The 20,188-nt window shown below is 43.4% G+C and overlaps 1 protein-coding gene across 2 annotated transcripts in view; it reads left to right on the top strand.

Annotated features, from left to right (window-relative positions):
- Positions 1-17,262: 17,262 nt before the first annotated feature.
- Prkaa2 (protein kinase AMP-activated catalytic subunit alpha 2) overlaps positions 17,263-20,188 on the top strand; it is a 58,886-nt gene continuing 55,960 nt past the window's right edge. The window contains exon 1 of one of the 2 annotated variants that reach the window (XM_028887964.2): positions 17,263-17,377. In XM_028887964.2, the coding sequence (XP_028743797.1) occupies positions 17,284-17,377 (94 nt within the window). In that variant the 5' untranslated portion in view covers positions 17,263-17,283. The remainder of the gene's footprint in view (positions 17,378-20,188) is intronic. The other variant, XM_037202764.1, reaches the window with a different exon arrangement.

The raw sequence follows: 20,188 nt of genomic DNA, 5'->3' as shown, positions 1-20,188 counted from the left end.
AAACCAAGCAGGACTTTGTAGGGATGGATGCCAACCACATTTCTCAATGAGAACCAAGGCTGAAAGACCAAAATATTACATTTGCATGAGGAGCTCCTCCGACCACGCCTCCTTCTCCCTCTCTCCTTCTCCCTCTACAAGAGGAGACTCTTTCTGGGGCACTAGAGTGGTAACACCCGTGAAAAGCAAAGGGAGAAGGAAAAGCTCCCGTACTTAGGGACGTGGAAGATGTTCCCTGGGACAATATAAGTATGTCCCAGGCCGTAAGACCCACGAACTAGACTGGAGCCGCTCTGTGGCTTGCAAGGATGACTGCTGAGGCTGCATGTAAATGAACACTTCGACCGGTTGCGTGGAAAATTTGTTTCAGGTTCCTCATTGTAGAGGGCTGTCAAGTAAAGGAACAAAGTGACCTTTTTCATTGTTACAGTTTCAGATACCACCAAGGCGGAGAAAACGCCCCCTCAAGTCCATCAAAGCTCTGGTTGCCAGCAGAGGGCGCCAGATGGACAAGTCGCACCGAGGAACATCTCATGCTGTTAAGTATGGGTCTCTTGGATTCTGCAGAGAGCAGAGAAGGTAGAACTTCATCAAATCTCAGGAAACAGCTCCTGCCACATTTCTGTTTGCTGCCAAAGCTAGCATAGGCTTAGGGTAAAAGAATAATTTAAAATATAGAATTTAGTTCATGAAGGACAACATCTTCTCGTCTGTACAAATGAATTATTCCTGGATGTGAACAGTGATAAATTAGATGAGTTAACTAATTTTGCATAAGAGGCATAGCCTTTCACTTGACAGTGAAAATAACACTTTCTTTTATTCATTCATCAAATGTTTATTTTTCATCAAATATTTAAAGAATGATTATAATATTATCATTCTCAGCAGGACAAGAGGCTGTTATAAATACTAATAGTGCAAATGCAATAGCTTATTCATTGTTTAACAGAAAAAATATATCAAAACATCAGAGTGAAGCTTTTATAGCTCTGTCAGGGGAAGGGTAGAACTGTGTCAAGAGTGTGGGGATACAATGAAAAGGGTTGCTTTTGTGTGTGTGCCATTTGGCTTTTAAAGTCAGTCTAAATCAAGGACTGCTCTAGGAAAAGGATAATGACAAAAGTGATACAGATGTTCCTCCACAGAATCAAGGGTAATCTCAGCCAGGAGTGATTAAGAAGTTCACTGTGAGGGTGAGAAATGATGGGCATGATTGCACGCTGTATGACTTAAAAAGGTAAAGTCACCCCTTAATCATTAAGCAGAATATTGTTAGAGCATTTATTGAGTAGCTTGATGCTGGGGACATAAAATAACGAGGGTACAAATCATGCCCTTGAATATTTTGGGCAGAGGACACATATACCCAAAATAGAAGAAGGAGGAGGAGGAGGAGAAAAGAAAAAGGAAGAGGTGGAGGAAAAGGAAGAGGAGGAGGAAAAGGAAGAGGAGGAGGAAGAGAAGGAAGAGGAGGAGAAAGATGTGATAGAATTAATATAATGTTATAGCACTATTTATTGCTGGAATACCAGGTTAAAAGGCAGAAAAGGGGAGGAAAATTAAGATAAAGCTATGTCCGAGGTGAGATTTCATTATTTGCCAATCATTTATTCGACTCCTATGATGAAGGACTAACTATGTTTATTGTGCTTGCTCTCAAAAGATTGACAGATGGTGACTGGACATGGAACAGGCAGATTCAATGGTGGGTTTAATTAAAACTATATGAGCAGATGGTGTTGTTAAAGACAGGCTGATCGGCTGTATGGGGGAGTGTCAGAAAAGGATTCACGGGGGAGGTGAGCTTTGCAAGACATGGAGAGATTTGTGAAGCAGGTTGTGATGAGTACAAAAGACTAAAGGAATTCCACAGTGATAGCAAGAGTAGGGAAAGGCGCTTCCAGTGATGCGCACACAGAACAGAAGGAAGTCTGACACCATTGTTAATTACTAAACAACCCATGGCCAGAACATTACAACTACTGCATGGGGAAAATGAGGCAAGAGTCTAGGTTGGCAGGGACCACATATTATGAGAAACCGTGAACTTAGACTTAAAAGTGAAAATTATTTTGTAGAGTAGTGGTATTTTCAAGCTGGATTCCACTACAGTTTTTTGTCTTGTTTGTTTGTTTGTTGAGTTCTAAGGAAGTATGCCACAAAAAAGTAAAGAACACACCCCAAGGGCTGATTTTAGAGGTCCCTAGGCTAGACTATCTAGCTTTAAACGTTAATTGTTAGGTACTGTAAAGTCTTTGAATGCTGTTGGGGAGAGAAATGAATGGTAAGCTACAAAATGTGCCTCATGTGATCAATCCATCCACAATATTGTGCCAGAAAGCCATTGTTCTCTTAAATCAGAAGCAGTCGTTGGATCCGATATATTCTGAGTATTTCTCAAATCCATCCTTCTCACTCCCTTCCCTAAAGGGACTTGCAGTGGTATGGGTCCTTACTGTCTGATCCAAGATAGAATACAAGCACCTCTAACTTACTGTTCTGTGCTGGGCGCTCAGTCCTACCCATGTGCTTGTCATATCGCTTTGTGCACAGTTTTTAGATTTACTAAATATACATGGTTTTCACTGGAGTTTAACTTTCTGGAAAGCAGATAGATGAAGTCCTAGAAGGCTGTCAAATTGAGATGATTGGTAAATGGTCTCCAGTTACTTATTCTCCTCCGCACTATCAGATTTCCCTTTTCTACGTGGGCAATCCCATCAGCGTACCAACATGCCATATTTTTCTTCATCCTAAAAAAACAAAACAAAGCAAAACTACCTTTGTGTCCTTCTATTCATTTGCTACTGCTACTACCTTTAAGGCTAAATTCTAACGTGGGGCTGGGGAGATGACTCACTGGGTAAAAAGTTCAAATCCCCAGACCCTACCTTAAAAAAAAAAAAAGCCAGATGCAAAGCACAAACATCTGTAATCCCAGCACTCCTACTGGGAGATGGAAGGCTGAGATAAGAGAATCCCTAGAACTCATGGCCCAGTCAGCTTGGTATATATAGTGGGAAGACAACAAAGAGACCTTACCACCAACCAATTGTAAGGAGTGGCTTAGTCCAGTGGACAGTGGATGCAGTCTTCTCTGGAGAGATGGGACCCAATAAGAAGCAGAGTCGGGGGAGGGCGAGGAGGTGCTCACTCTCTCTTTGGATGGTGCAGAGCTGGCAGCGAGCCACTGAGAAACATAGCTGGCAGTTTGGTCCCCATCTCCCTGGCGAACAAAGAGGTAACAGCAGCTGGATCAGCTGCGGCATTGCAGCTTCGTTCTCCATGAGTGTACTGTACTGATTTTACCTGTTAATAAAAACTGACTTAACTCCAGACTTCCTTCCCGCTTTACTCAAATATGTTTCTGCTTCCTTTTATAGCAAACTTAATAGATACACTTCTTGACTCATCTTTTTTCCAGAAACTAAATTCATTTAAGTTTTTATCTTCATCACTCTGTTCAGTCATTTTTCAAAGTCATCAAGTCCATTAGCAACTCTCCATTGCTCTCTCATAGCAACTCTCTCATCTCGACCTCTTAGCTGCATTAGATGGAGTAGGTCATAGTGTCTTGAGTTAGTTTTTACCTAACTCAGTGAGTATCCCTTTCCTAGAGAGATTTGATGGCACCTCTTCTTTTATATGTCTCTAAATCTGGAATAGGTAAGTACTGCACTGCTGTCTCGTCCTTTGCTCCCTATAGTCACTTCCTAAGTAAATCCCAGCCTGCTCTCTAGTCCTATGCATAGATGTGGATGATTCTGAAACACTGTGGTGGTTAATATTGTCCATCTGGTAGGATCTAGAGTCACCAAGGAAACCAACATCTGGGCTTATTTGTGAAGAAATTTCTAGATCAAGTTAACCAGAGTGCAAAGACTCACTGTAAATATGGGTAGCACTATTCCATGGACTGCTGTCCTAGACTGAATAAAAAGGGGAAAGTAAGGCTGGCATTCATGCCCCTCTGCCTCCTGACAGTGTGCAGTGTGACGAGCTGCCGCACACTTCTACAGAATGATGGACTACCCTCAACTGTGAGCCAAAACAAACCTTCCTTCCTTAAGTTGACATTATCAGGTACCCTTGTCAGAGTATTGAGAAAAGCAGCCCATATGCTTACATTTTGAAAGAAGACCTTTTCCCCAAGTTCACACTTTTGTGGTCAACCACTCCCTTGGCAAGGCATGCTGGAATTCTTTAGGCATTGTAAACTCACCAGTCAAACCGGAAGTTTGTTTCTCGTCCATCAATTTCCATCATCCCCTCCTTATTTTTCAGAAAGTGCCCCCCCCTCCAAGACAGGCTTTCTCTGTGTAGTCATGGCTGTCCTGGGACTTCCTCTGTAGACCAGGCTGGCCTCAATTCAGAGATCTGCTGCCTCTGCCTCCGAGTGCTGCTGGGATTAAAGGCGCACGCCACCACCGCCTGACACATCAGTGACTTTCATCATGCCATTCTCCTGTTTGAGAAGTCTCTGGAAGCAGCACTTCTGTGAACTCCTCCATCCTCTTTCTTGTAGACGGCACCCTGGATATGAGTTTCTGCAGGTCCTCTGGGATGTCATGTGTCCTGAGCACCTGCTGTTCCTTCTGTCCACGATGAATTTATCCTAACAGCTCGGAGGTACCTTTCTTCACTCAAGTCTTCCTTTACATGACTCTCAAATGCTGCATTCCTGGACTTTCTCTGACAACCTAAATACAAACGTCTGTCTAGCCTCTTCCTCTTCTCTCTGTGTTCATTGACTGGGCTTCAGTTTTCCACACAGCGCCCACTCCTAGCATTACATTGTCTTATATGTTTGTCTGAGTCTTCAGCTAGAGGGTGATAAAGACTTTTCCTTTTTACGTAATTCTAGTACAGCTAATCAGAGTATAACTGGGCCTCATCTTTGGGCATGTCCTTAAGAGGCCTGTTGTAGCAAGAATTCTCAACCCTGATATCTAATACAAATTCCTTACCCTCCACTCCCTCTCTACTAGGTGATGTCTGATCACATGCCATACCTTCAGCAGAAAAATCTTTTTTTTTTATTAAGAAATTTTCTACTCACTCCACATGCTATCCACAGCCACCCCCTCCTCCCTCCTCCCTCCTCCCACCCCCAGCCCTCTTTCCCAAGCCACCCCACAATCCCACATCCTCCAAATTGAGGTCTCCCATGGGGAGTCAACAGAGCCCAGCACACTGAGGCTAGGCGGGTCCACGCCCCTTCTCACTGCACCAAGGCCGTGCAAGGTGTCACACCACAGGCACCGGATTCCAGAAGCCTGCACATGCACCAGGGACAGATCCCGATCCCCCTGCCTTGGTGCCCCCCAAACAGTTTGAGCCAAACAACCATCTTCCATATCCAGAGGGCCTAGTCCAGTCCCATGGGGGCTCCACAGCCACCAGTCCACAGTTCATGGGCTTCCACTAGTATGGCCAGTTATCTCCAGCAGAAAAATCTTAAGTCAGTGAAACAAGGAATTCCCCTACTTTCTTAGCAATATTCCATCTGACAGTGTACTCCACCCACCTGTTTAGACATTGACCCTCTTTTTTTCCTTTCTGAACTTGGACTTGAATCCAGTCTCTTTTCTGTTGTTAACCCTCGCTGCATCCACCCCGTACCTTCTGCAAGAGTACTAAATCTAGAATGCTTTGCTGTCTTCAGGGAAGGCCTGGGCTTTCTTCAACAGGTGCTACCATTCTGAGTGATAAGAAGGGAAAGTGCAGCATCTGACATTCTCCTTACTATGCCACCAATGTCCAGTGAACACTCTCAGAAGACGTCCAATCAACATCGCTAAAGAATGGATGCATTTAGAACAAAGAAACAGAACACCCAGATAATCTGGGAACTTCAACTTGGTTTGACAAATAGTTTCATATTACTTTAAATATAACAGTGTTTTTTAAAATGGCATGTGAAATATTCACTAAGACAACTATTAATACAATTTAGTTTTATGAACCCTGAGTCTTAAGAACTAAGAACCTTCAAATACCATAGTACGATTTTTAAAAACCTAGTTCTCTGGCAAGGCTTTAAAGTATTTTTTTCTTAGATGGAGAAATATTTTAGTATTTATAGAACATTTGGAATTACCTAATTTATCTTGTTTGCACTAATTAATCATGTCAAAGCTTTGTGTTTAAGGCTAACAGGATCGAGCTAACAGCTGAAGCATTAATACCCGTTTGAGGTCATTAAAAGTGTTCGAAAAAGCTTTAAATAATACATACACTGTTAGTTTTGTCAGGGGTTGTTTTAATTCCAAAGGACAGCTGTAACAGAGATGATAATCACTTCAAGGTGCCAGTGCTATCCGCTTACTCAGATCTTAGCAGCTTGAAAGTATTCGCAGAGATAGTCACAGAATCCATGGAGGGGGTCATGATTTAACTCATCTCAAAAGGGTGTTGGAGCTTTTTTTTCACATGAGCTGTCAACACACACATGAAAGCAAGATTCCCAAAAAGCTGGCAAGATCCATAATGTTTACACAGCAAAGCAAACAACCTTTGTTATTCCAATTAATACATCTGCTTGTGAAGAAAGCCTGATCCAAATTGTTCATGTTTCCTTAGTTACATTCAGTATTATAATGTTGACTCATATTGAGGCAATTTAGAAATGTATGCAGCTACAGAATGAAAATAGATTATGTTGAGTATGACATTTGTTACTAGGGTTCTTGCTAAAAATAACATCTCAAAGTTATTAAATTTTCTTCAAAGAGTTTTAGGTATTGTCACATGCATCTGCTTCTCTTTAAGAGTTTAGGCCTAGGAAATATTATTCTTCAGCCTTAAAAATCAGTGATAATAAATGTCAAAGGGTAATATTTTAAATAATATGTCAGGATTAAAGCATTTGTTGAGAAACCTTGAACTTTGAATTACTTTATAGTAATCCTATTCTATCTACCTATCTACCGATCTATCTATCTATCTATCTATCTATCTATCTATCTATCTATCTATGATAGATTTGGTAGTTTCTGGCTCATGATTTTCCCCTACCTCCAAAAGTTTGGAACGCTGAGATATGTAAAATTATGCCTTATATTTAACATATGAATCTTATTACTTTGCATAGCTGCTACAGAATGCTTAATAGAATGACTGAAAAGGAGACTTAGTTTCAAAGACCACAGTCTATCATTGTGAGGAGGTCACAGTGGGGCACCACAGCTCATATCATGTCTGTCAGGAAGCAGAGAGAATGCTTATGCCTGCTGGCTCTTTCTTCTTTCCCTGTGCTATTCCACCTGGGCCTCAGCTATGGGTTGGTGTTACCACATTCTTATAGATCACCCCCCCCCTTGTTTAATTCTCCTGTCAACAGCCAGGTGGTGATGGCACATACCTTTAACTCCAGTGCTTGGGAGGTAGAGTCAGGCAGATCTCTGAGTTCAGGCCAGCTTGGCCTACAGAGTAAGTTCCAGGATAGCCAGGGATACATAGAGAAACCCTGTCTCAACAAAACAAAACAAAATACCAAAAGCCAAACCAAACCAAACCAAACAAACAAACAAACAAAAAAAAAAGGAAGAAAGAAAGAAATATTTTTGTCAACACCTTCACAGACACAATGAAGAGCATTTTCCAATCCAATTATGTTGAGGATTGTAGGTGGAAGTTTCTGTCCTGCCTGCCAGTTGCCAAATAACTGACACAAAGGCTTAATATTAATTATAAATGCTCAGTTGATAGCTCAGGCTTATTACTAATTAGCATTTTCAACTTAAATGAACCTATTTCATTTAATCTATGTATTGTCACATGGCTGGTGGCTTTATCTGTCCTCCAGCATGCCTTGCTCCCTCTGTGTCTTCTGGTGACTCCTCTGACTCTGCCCTTCTTCATACCAGCACCTTTAGTTTGGATGTCCTGCCTATACTTCCTGCCTGGCTACCAGCTAATCACTTTTATATTAAACCAACTCAAGTGACAAATCTTCACAGTGTACAAAAGGATTATTCCACAGCAGAGGATCAAGAATAACTATCACATATTTTTTGCCATAAAAATAAAACTGTACTTTCCCCTCTATTTTGAACAAAAATTTCTAGGAGGATATATCAAATTCCACTGGACCCCAGACATAGCAGATAGGCTATCAAAATGTCAATCATATATATTAAAAACTATTAATACATTACTGTAGTAGAATAATCTTTTTGTGCACTGTGAAGTTGTGTCTTTGCCGAGGCACCTTCTGATTTGTTTAATAGAGAGCTGAATGGCCACTAGCTAGGCAGGAAGAGGTTAGGTGGGACATCCTGGCAGTGAAAAAATAAGAGATGAATCTAGGCATGGAGAGATATCGGGGACTATGGGGGTCCAGCCCCTCGATAGTCCCCTCCCAGGGTCCAGGAAGACTCTACAACCAGCTGATAATTAATCTTTGATGAAAAGAAATGAATCTATGTACACGAAACTCCTTAGTTCATACACTTTATTATTCCGTGATAGTTCTCTCTCTACACAGCTTCTATCCTGCTCTCATGTCCAGTTCCTTTTTTGCCTGATTTCTCTATGTTTATCTACTGTCCCCTCTAGGTTCTATCTTAATTCCTTCATCTAGTTTTGTCCCTTCTAGGTTTTCATCTATCTAGTTCTTTCCCCTATCAGCTCCTCTCCCATCTCCTTCTCTCTCATGGCTCTTCCTCATCTTGTTCTTCCCCATCTGGCTCTTCCTCATCTTCCATCTCGTTCCTCTAGTACTTTCTTCTAACCCTTCAATGTACTTCTTCCCCATCTCAGTTTGTTCCTCTCAAGTTCTTACCTGTCTACTTCTTCCATTCTCGTTTCTCTTCTCTGTCCTCCATGTGCCCCGGGAGTCCTGGTATATATACACTTACAAGCAGTATTCCCTTAGAAGTGCAAAGCCAGGCTTCCAGGATCAAATGGAGGGGTGATAAGAATCACATAGGGAGACAATAACCATTAATTATCATTTGCAACCCCAAAGGGAAGTGACCAATGGGGAAATGAATTAACTAAAGGCTAAATTCAGGTAGTATCTAAGAAGAGGGCTCTTATGTGCTCAACTATAATCTTAAACATGATTGGTAGAAAAGGTTAAGAATCTATAAGTTGCTAGGTCAGTGGGAGAAGATAAAACTGTCTTCTTTTTTCCTGTGATTCATATCTGTTCAAGCTATCTGTCGTTTTTTCTGCAGGGTGGGGGAAAGTGTCCTCAGTCGCTATGCAACCTGTACAGCTAGATGCCTCTGGTGACAGCTAAAGGGAGATCTGGAACCAGAGGTAAGGTTTGGGAAAGGAGGAAGTAAAGCTTAATTGGCACATCCACTAGGCCTTCTCAAACAGGTAGCCCGGATGCTTAAGTCTGTTCTTAGAGCATACAGAGGTATCTCTGATAAGTTACTTTCCTCCATCTGGGGATGGACCTGGCTGGATGCTGCCAATGATGATAATTACAGGGAGGCTTGAACTGGGTTTCTGGCTGAGCATAGCTGTCAGTGCAGAAGGTTATCCAAATATTCCTAGAAGTGGTTAGATAAGGAGTTAGAGTTCTATAAAGTTAGTAAGACTGTAAGAAAGGAGGGTCCGAGCTAAATGGTGTAAAGCTATTACTGAACGTCACTTGACCTAGGCGGTGTCTCCTTGTGGAATTTGTCTTAAATCAGGAGACTTACATATGGACTGTTACTACTGTTAGTCCTTGAAAGTAGCCAAGGGAGATATCTGATTCCAGAGAAAGCCTTTCCTGAGGCAGTTCTCCAAATACCTGGAATGTGTATGTCCAGAGAGTGATCAGTCCACACTGTTAGCCCTTCATAGGGAAAAGTCAATTGGGAAAACTATGAAGGCACACATGATTTTCATAACAGAATACAGCTGATATATAACAAGCCAAGTAACACCAAAAACTCCTTGGGATTTGGCTTCCTCTGGAGGAATTCCCTGATTCCTCTAGGTAGTGACTTTTCCATAACCTGCTGAGTTCTTATGATATATTCCTGTGGCCTGGAGCAGGGAGATGCCAGAGGAGATAGAGAGGAAGCAGGACTTGCAGAGGAGAGGTAAAAGCCATGGGTCACATGGTAGCATGTAGTTTAATAAAAATGGGTTAATTTAAGTTATAAGAGCTAGTTAGAAACAAACCTAAGCTAAGTCTTAGCTTTCATGATTAATAGGAAGTCTCTGTGTTTTTATTTGGGAACTGGTGGTATAGAGAAAGCTTGCTACATATGGCACCCAATGTGGGGCTTGAATATCCAAGCACAGGGCCTGAGAAAGCTAAAAAAAAAAGTTCTAGATAAGGAGCTGAATGTGGCCTCTGAGTCCTGCAGTCTCTCAGGCAGACCAGTGCTCAGCATTCAGAGGCACCACTACTGGCTACTGCCTGCAGGCGGGAGCCAGCTGCCAGCACCATGTGCTAAGCTGAGCCCATACAGTGGCTGACATGGAAGTTTAAGATTTGTCTCATACTGGGAATGGGGGTGCATGTTTTTAATTCCAGCACTTGGGATGCAGAGGCAGGTGGATCTCTGAGTTTGAGGCCAGCCTGGTCTACAAAGCTAGTTCCAGGACTACAAATACTTCAAAGACCTACAAATTATATCATTTAAAATGTTTTTAACAACATAAGGCTTTTCATGACAGTGAGAAACATCTGCTCCTGTCAGTACCAATTTACTTCAAAAGAGGATGATGGGCATCAAAGAACTTGCATATGGAGTTTGCTTTCATTTGTGGAAAAGTTAGTCATTGCGCAAAGAAACTGCCCTTTTCTCAACTACTAACAGTATGCTGTCCAAATTGGACAATCAGGACACACACAAAAAGACAACTGCCAAACTTTGCCAAGACAAGGTAGGGCAACCCTTCAAAATTCCTGCTTCACAGGAAAGTCTGTCAGATATTTCAGGCCTGTAGGCTGAAGAGAAATGCCACAGCATTGCAGAGGAACCTTGAGTGAATATACAGGCAGCCAGCTGTTTCTGTCATTTCTATAGTTTTAGAAGTTGTTTGCTGTATACTTCCTGTTCATTCAGGTAATATTATATCCTTCTTGGGGCTCTGATGGAGTTGAAGACTAGATAGTTATAGCTACAGTTTTCCTTGATACCAAATTCAGAAAAGAAATTCACAAAAGAGGTGTAAAGTGTATAAGTTTGAGAGACATAAAACCTTAAATTGTTTATCTAAGAAAATGTTTTGAAGTCTAAAAAACAACAGTTTTGAGTTGGTAATACAAGTTAGGATAGAAAGTGAATTAGGTACAGAACTTTGGACTCACCACAATAGAATAGATAATGGAGTATTTTCTCTAAATTTGCCAAATGCAAATGGGTTGGACATTGTGAATGTAATTCTTACCTAATAATTGTTCTTATTGTATATAGTTTTACTGTGTTAGTTAAAACTTCTTTTTTTTTATTTAGACAAAAAGGGGGAAATGTTGTGGAATAATCTTTTTGTACATTGTAAAGATATGTCTTTGCCAAGGTACCTTCTGATTTGTTTAATAAAGAGCTAAATAGCCACTAGCTAGGCAGGAAGAGGTTAGGCAGGACATCCTGGCAGAGAAAAAATAAGAGATGAATCTAGGCATGGGGAGACACCAAAGGAGATGGAGAGGAAGCAGGACATACAAGAGGAGAGGTAAAAGCCATGGGTCACTTTGTAGCATGTAGATTAATAGAAATGGGTTAATTTAAGTTATAAAAGCTAGTTAGAAACAAGCCTAAGCTAAGGTTGAACTTTCATAATTAATAAGAAGTCTCCATGTTGTTATTTGGGAGCTGACACTACAGAGAAAGTCTGCTACATGTTACTGTACATTTATACAATAATAAGATAGACAATTACTAGAGTAGCAATATGAAAAATGAGCAGCAAGGTCCACAAAGAGAAATAGAATTTAAAAACTTGATCAAGGTTGGAGAAAAGGCTTGGTTCACAAAGTGCTTGCCATGCAAGTGTGGGGTACTGAGTTCGGATCTCTAGCACCCAAGTAAAACCTGAGTGCTCTAGTGCACCTGTGATCTAGCATTGGGGGAACAAAGACAGAGCAGACCCCTGGGGTCTTCTGGCCATCCAGTCTAGCTGAATGGGTGAGCTCCAAGTTCATGGAGAGACCTTGTGTCTCCCCCCCCCAAAAAAAATAAAAGGTGCAGAGTGATTGAGGAAGACAGCTAACATTGACTTCTGGCCCTCATGGGCATAAATACACATGTAGGAGGGTCTTTCTTGCCAGACTTTCTTTGGGCTGCCAGTCCCCAAATACTGACACAGGGACTTATTATTAATAATGAAAGCTTGGCCTTTAGCTTAGGCTTGTTCCCAACTAGCTCTCATAACTTAATTAACCTTTTTCTATTAATCTATGTTTTTCCATGTGGTTTATTACTCCCCTCCATACTGTACGTCCGACTTCCTCAGTGTCTCCCTTGGGTCTCCCATGCCAGATTCTAACCCAGAGTTCCTTTCTCGGCCCACAGAAGTCCCACCTATTCTCTCCTGCATAGCTATTGGCCATTTAGCTCTTCATTAACCTAATCAGAGGTGTTTTTGTTTGTTTTTTGTTTTTCGAGACAGGGTTTAGCTTTGCGCCTTTCCTGGAACTCACTCGGTAGCCCAGGCTGGCCTCGAATTCACAGAGATCCGCCTGCCTCTGCCTCCCGAGTGCTGGAATTAAAGGCGTGCACCACCACCTCCCAGCTCAGAAGGTGTTTTAACAGACACATTTTCACAGTGTACAAAGATTATCCCACAGCATACACACATGCACAAGCACACATAGCTGCATGCACAACAACTTGATCAGTCATGTTTAAGGGTAGAATTACCCAGTTTCTCTACAAACAAATTACAAAATATGAAGAAGCAAAGAGAATACAGACAAAAATGTAAAATATGAGAGTTTTAGATGTATGCTGGATAGTTAATTTATTTTTTAAAATTTCCTGAACTTGGAGATGGCTTGCTGTATCTGATGACACCAGTGAAATCTAGTGTAGAACCTTAGTGTAGTACAGCAGTTTTCAACTTGTGAGCCACAAGCTCTTTGGGGGTCAAATGGCCCTTTAACAGGGGTCCCCTAAGACCTTTGGAAAACACAGGTATTTACATTACAACTCATAACAGTAGCAAAATTATAGTTATGAAGTAGCAACAAAAATAATTTTATGGTTGGGGGTCGCCACAGCATAAGGAACTATATTACAGGGTGGCAGCGTTAGGAAGGCTGAGAACCACTGGTCTAGTAGTATTCTTGTCACCCATTCAGGTCCTGCTTCAGAATATTTAAAGGAAAATGATGGCAAAGGTCCAATTGTAGGGAGTGAAAGCAGCAAGAGCTAGACCAGTGGTCAGAACTGAATAGTTTCCTGGGCTATGAATCTTAGCTATTGGCGCCAGACAACAGTGACACTAAAACATCACTGCATGATACTATGATGGGATACATTACATTTGCAGTATTCTTGCGTGACATCTCCTAGGGGAACAAGGAGATGTGGATACTTACAGAGCCATGTATATAGAGAGTTTTGCATTGCTGAGTAGGGTGGAGCAAATATGGAATCATATATGAAGTATAGAGGGTACTAGACAACAGCATTGGCATTAAAGACCTTTCCATTTGTCTCACCCATGTAGCATTCCATTTCCCACTAATAAAGATCCAATGAGATTGAAAATGGTCAGTCCCGGCTGTCTCTCCACCATTGCCAGCAGTCTTTTGTGGGGGTATCTTTGTGGATTTCTGTGGGCCTCTTTAGCTCTTTGTTTCTTCCTTTTCTCATGTGGTCTTCATTTACCATGGTCTCCTATTCTTTGTTCTCCCTCTCTTTTCTTGATCCAGCTAGGATCTCCCGCTCTCTTTCCCTCGACCCTCGCCCTTCATTGCTTCCACTCATGTCCAAGCTGTTCATGTAGATCTCATCCATTTCTCTGTGTCTTTCTTGGGGTCCTGTTTTCCAGGTAGCCTCACTGGTGATGTGAGCAGCAGTCCAGTCATCCTTGTTCCACATCTAGCATCCTCCTATGAGTGAGTACATACTATATTTGTCTTTCTGAGTCTGGATTACCTCAACGTGAGAACTGGTCTCTGGCTACAAGTATATTGGCTCTCAGAGTACCACCTGACTTGTGAAGGAATGGAAGGAAGAGAAAAAGTTGGGACTTGATCAGAGTCTGCCACTCTGTTTCTAGCTTTATAGCCTTGCGGGGTCAGGGGAGGGGAAACTGAGTTTTCATAATTTGTAAAATGGGGGACAATAAGTTTCCTTGATGGAAAATAAGTGTGCTTAAATAAACTTCTTAGTCAAGAAAGTATTGTTTATGTTTAGCATAAAACTCCAAGGTTAGGATAATGACAATGACATTTTAATTGTTGGTGAATAGCTAATGCAACATGCTTTAAGATCTCAGTTTATAGCTTTTCTCCATGTAGCTTCACAATTTAAAGATTATTCAGCCTCATTTACTGGGTTATTAGGACAACACAGGCATACATATGTAACTGTAAAGCACAATAGTGATATTGTCTTCTTACCCACTTGAATGGCTAGTGAAGGAATGGCCTTTAGTTGCTTAAAAGTTCAGCCTTAAAAATAGCTGGGAAGCTTTCTCAAATTTGCCAGCTAGGTTGAGATCCTTAAGTGAGACTTCTTGTCAGCAGGAAAGGTGATCTGAAGAATGAACAAAAATAGCTTGTGTTCAACAGCTGTGATGTCTATAATTTATAAGCTGAGATCATCTCTCATCAGATTGCCATGGTGTACACACAAGAAGGAGTTTGCCAGTTGTATGTTTAGTAGCTATCAGAAAACGGGGTTTTGTTATATGCATCTCTCAGTTCAATATTCACATAAAAACAGTGTGATTTGACACTTCATGTTTGAAGAATGTGACCACGAAATGCTATTGGCATGCACAATGCCACAAATGTTTGACTGACCTTTACTAATTCGTTCCCAAATAGCAAATAATCCTTTTTCTGTGTGTTTTCAAATTATTTTTTTTCCCATGGGCAAAACTGCAAGTATTTGTAATGTTTTGAAATGTGTATGTATATGTTCAAGCAATGGCTAGCTGGAACTAATGTAAGTATGGAGCTTTATACTTTTTCTCTAATAGGAAGCAAGTAATCTTCATGTATGGAAAGACAGGTCAACACTAAATAATGGGGGCATTAAATGGAGGGACGGAGGGAAGGGGAGGGGGAGAGATTGCTTGATCATTAAATTATCTGCCTGGCACTAATACTCTTGTCCTTATGCTTTGATTTTCCTTTTACTATTTTTGACTTCCATCTTCAGTACACTTATTTAATTTGTGCTTTTATATCATTCTTGATCCTCATAATATTTTTATCACCTCTGTTTTGCATTTACTGGAATGTGTAACTTATTTTCATATTTGTTTTTACTATTTTTCCCTTGTCCGGTCTCTCATATATGTACACACACACACACACACACACACACACACACACACACACACACACACACAGGTGCTGAAATATACTTAGGGCTGTGTCTGTGATTTATTGGGAAATTTTGTTCAAATTAGTTAAAACCGAGAGTGTTGGAGAGGATGTCTTTGGTGGGAAACCCGCTCCCACATTTACGCCCAGGGAACTCTTGAGGAGGGAAAAGTGAGAAATATTTAGATAGAGATACCTAGACAACAATGAGAGGAAAGAAAGAAATACAGGATTACCCTGGGAGGACCTGGGTCAATATCCAACAGCCCAGAACTTGATTCAAAAGGGCTTTTATAACAGTGCTAAGGGGCAAGGCAAAAGACCTCCCCCTTGCTAGATACAACCAAGTGTAGACCCTTCCAAACACCTGGTACCCATGCCCGTGGTCCAATCATGTTCTTATGCAGCCCTGCTGGTAAAGCAAGCTCAGATCTCACTAGAAAACCTCTGTGGGCTCCAACAGTCTTTTATCTATGTAACATGACTGTCTACGTAACTGCATGAAGAAAAGAAGGGAGGACATGACTGCTCCTAGGTATTGTGGATGTGGGGCTTGTCTTATGTCAACTTGATACACAAACTAGAGTTATCTTAGAGGAGGGAACCTCAGTTGAGAAAATTGCCTCCATAAGATCCGGTTGTAAGGCATTTTCTTAATTAGTGATTAATGGGGGAGGGCCCAGTCCATTGTGGGTGGTGCCATCCCTGGTCCTGGGTTCTATAAGAAAGCAGGCTGAGCAAGCAAGCCAGTAAGCAGCACCCCTCCATGGCCTTTGCATCAGTTCCTGCTTCTAGGATCCTGCCATGTTTGAGTTCCTGTCCTGACTTCCTTTGATGATGAACAGTGTTGTGGAAGTGTAAGCCGAATAAACCCTTTCCTCATGGTCATGGCTTTTTTTTTTTTCTTTTCTCCCCCCCCCCCCAGCAATAGAAAAACCTAAGAGGGTGGAAAAGGTTTATTGTAGATAAAAATGGACAATAGGGGCAAAAGCAGAGACAGAGACATCTTGGTGTTGGTGGCGGTGTGTGTGTCCAGACTGAACAAGGTCATATACTGAGCATGGCCATGTGAAGAGGGGGAGGGGACAAAGCAAGAGAGGAGCCTGGACCAGTGTAGCCAAAATGGCTGAGCTACACAGGGGCCAAAGGAGCTGGGGGAAGGGGCAGCCCAGTGTCTGGGCTGCAGAGTTCAGGGTAGGGGCCGGGGTATGCCAGCCAGGAGGACCCTGTAAGGGGAAGATGGAGGGATGCTGGGACCACCTGGCGGCCAGTATCACCTCCGATTCATGCATAGGCACCCCAGTTAGCCGTTTGTCCCTGGTTTGAGACCTAACAATAACATGACCAGGAGCTACAAAATACGAGTGAGTTATAAAAGAATGGGGTCGCCATCTGAAGAGGGTACGGACTAGATCGTCCCCAGACAAATAAGCCTTGATCGGTGGAGCATCCCAGGGGGTAGTAGGGGAGGGCCGTCCACCCCAGCGTCCACCTCTGCCTGCCACCCCCGGCAAGTCTCCCTGTGGACAGCCCCTCGCCCCCACTTCTCTCCCCGTCTCGGTCGCGCTCAGCTTCATCCCTCCCAGCTTCTCACCCGTGGGCTTTGCTGGGGGGCGCCTCGGTTCTGAGCCCCAGGCCCACGTCCACACGCGCCCGACTCCGCTGAGCCCCACCGCGCCCCGCGCCCCCGGCGTCCCCGTCCCGCCCCCCGGGCCCGCTGCACTGTGGGTAGGCGGCGGCGGCGGCAGCGGCGGCGGTGGTGGCGGCGGCGGCGGCGGCTGCGCTGAGGGCCCGCGCCCGAGGGAGGCCGTGTGCCGAACATGGCTGAGAAGCAGAAGCACGACGGGAGGGTGAAGATCGGACACTACGTGCTGGGGGACACCCTGGGCGTCGGCACCTTCGGCAAAGTGAAGAGTGAGTGCAGGGACGGACGCGGGCTGGGGGGGCCGGGCGGCAGGTGGAGCGCCCGCGGGCGAGCCGGGGCCCCAGCACCTCGCGCGGCAGCCGGGGCGTGGGTCTAGGGGACGACCCCACGTTATGGGCCGTGCCTCGGCGGTCCCTGCGAGCCCCCTGGCCCTTCTCTACCCTCTCAGCGCCCTTGTCTGCAGAGCTGGGCGACTGGCCCAGTCCGCAGGGCCCTGGAGCATGGTCGGGATGGGGGAGTCACCGCGCCGTGGGGTCGGGAGCGGGTCTCCCACTCCTGCCAGGTGCCCTGCGTGGAGCGTCATCTGCGGTCTCAGTTAAACCTGAACGTGGCGCGGTCCGGGTGTGGCTTTCACCTTAAAGGTGAGAGGACGCCAGCCCCAGGGCTTCAGCGACACGCCCAAGGTCACAGAGAATTGGCGGATTCAGGGTCCGAAGTCTAAGATGTCCTCCAATTTTGGCCTTGCTGAGAGGTCCCCGCCTTCCCCCAGATTCTGCCCTGTACCAGGCCTTTGATGGTGGAGTTGACTGGGGGGCATGCCTACATCCAGGAGGTGGTGGTGGGGTCGTCCCTCTGCTGGGTGTGTGAAACGCTGAAATGCAGTCGGTTGGGCAGCACTTTGGGGACCCCCCCCCCCGCGCCCCCATCTCTCAGGTTGATTGGTGTTTGTAAAATGTTTCGAGGAAGGCTTCTGGGATTAGGGTCGGAAAACGTTCCTTGGTGATGGAATTTAGGGCCGAAGAGGTCAGAATTGCTTAGGCATGTGTTCTTGAGTTTTTTTTTTTTTTTTTTTTTTGGTGAAGGGATTGCAGTTGCGTGTTAGAAAAAACAAAACAAAACGGGCAGCTTTGGAAATTTCACACTGTACTTACTAGTTAAGTATTAAACTTTGCTTTGCTTTCTTATTAGTTACTAAGAGTCACATGAGGTTTCATTACCTCTCTTCTGAACAGTTCTTGTTAAAAATACTTGGTTGCAAGTTGAGAATTAAAAGTGAAACATTAGCTTTTTTGTTGAATAAATGTTGGGTAAGCAGTCTAGAAATGTTATGCTGAGGTTTATTGAAGACTTGAGGTTCAAAGTGGAAGGGAGAGACTTATCGTTTCTGCAAGGATTAACTCCTGTTCTCTTGGTATATCTAATACCCATTTGTACAGGGAGAAAACACTTCCTGGGCGCTCTTAGCACCTGGGAGGCACTGTTCCAGGCAACAGAGTTCTAGGAAAGAACAAAACCAGAACTTTCCTGAGGCTCACTTTCTACCAAGACAGCCAGAGTACGTGTGTGAAGTCTATGCTCCCTACTATTGAGAAATGAGAATACGGGGAAGGAAGGGCAGTTTTGTGAGGTTGGCAGATTATAATGAATCGGTCACACGTGGCCTCGCCAGGTGGGTATTTTTTGTAAAGACCTAAACTGTTCATAAAATCCTTTGAAGTCTTGCTGTGAAGTTGAGAGGGAAAAAAAAGTGTCGGGATCTTGGAAGAAAAGTGGATACTCAGGAGGTGGTCCAGAGACTAATGAATGATGTTGACAACATCTTTGCTGAGAACTGCTTTGTTAGGACATTTACAGTCAAGCAAACCGCTGCTTTGCCATTTAGGGTAAGTTATATAACTTAGCCCTATATCATTTCAAGTTCTGTTGCGTGCTTTTGTTTGCTCAGCCCATTGTCAAACGATAATTTAAATCTATTTAGGTTATATTCTCTCTGCTTCTAAGCACCAGCTTCCTAAAATATAAACATAACAGAAGGAATCTTTGATTTATGAGAAAAATCCTTTTCCTGGCAAACCCTGGTGGAATGAGCAACTGGTTAGAGTTTTTCTGACATTATTTGATCATCCTTAAAGAGACACTGTGGTGCATAGTTACTTTTAATTGTCAGATTCACGAAAGGTAGAATATTCTAGGAAAGGAATCTTGATTTTTTTTTTTTTTTTGCTTTTTTCGAGACAGGGTTTCTCTGTGTAACTTTGGTGCCTGTCCTGGATCTCGCTCTGTAGACCAGGCTTGCCTCTAACTCACAGAGATCCGCCCACCTCTGCCTCCTGAGTAGTGGGATTAAAGGCGTGAGCCACTGTTACCTGGCTAGGAAAGGAATCTTAATGATCACTTAGATCAGGTTAACTTGTCAGCATGTCTGTGGGGAATTGTCTTGGTTGTATTAATGGAAAGGAGAAGACCCACCCATTCTGGACAGCACCGTTCCCTGAGTTTGCGTCCTGGACTGTAGAATCATAGAGGATTGAGCGTGAGCAAGCATGCATGCATTCTCTCTCTGCTCTTGACTGAGGATGTTCCTGCCTTGACTTCCCTGGAATGGATGGAGCCTGGCATTTTGAGTTAAAATGTCCCCTTTCTCCACTCTCCACCTTTAGTTAGGGTGTTTTGTGACAGAAATTAAACTGGGCATGTGGGTTGTAATCAGTGCAGCTACAGTTCAGTTAATTCAAGGGACTGGTGAAACAAAGCACGTGCATTTTAAAAACTACATTTTTACTTAGGATTTGACAGGTTCATACTTACATACGATGCGCCTGAATCAAATCCAACCCACACTCTCTCCCCTCCGACTCCTTTCATCCACCACTACCACTTCTCCATTCCAATTTTATGTCCTCCTTCTTAACTCACTGAATCCACATAGTTCTGCCATTGTGTGCCGACCACCAGAACATGGGCAACCTACCAGGGGTCACATCTGAAGAAAACCAGCCTCCAACCCCTGCCTCACGAGCAGCTGTCAACTGCCAGTAGCTTTTCAGCTAGGAGTGGGTCTTTGTGAGCATCTCCCCTAT

The sequence above is a fragment of the Peromyscus leucopus genome, chromosome 2, assembly GCF_004664715.2.
Source record: "Peromyscus leucopus breed LL Stock chromosome 2, UCI_PerLeu_2.1, whole genome shotgun sequence".
NCBI classification, from domain to species: Eukaryota; Metazoa; Chordata; class Mammalia; order Rodentia; family Cricetidae; genus Peromyscus; species Peromyscus leucopus.
The sequence above is the reverse complement of the archived record's forward strand: the minus strand, read 5'-3'. Positions and strand labels throughout refer to the sequence as shown.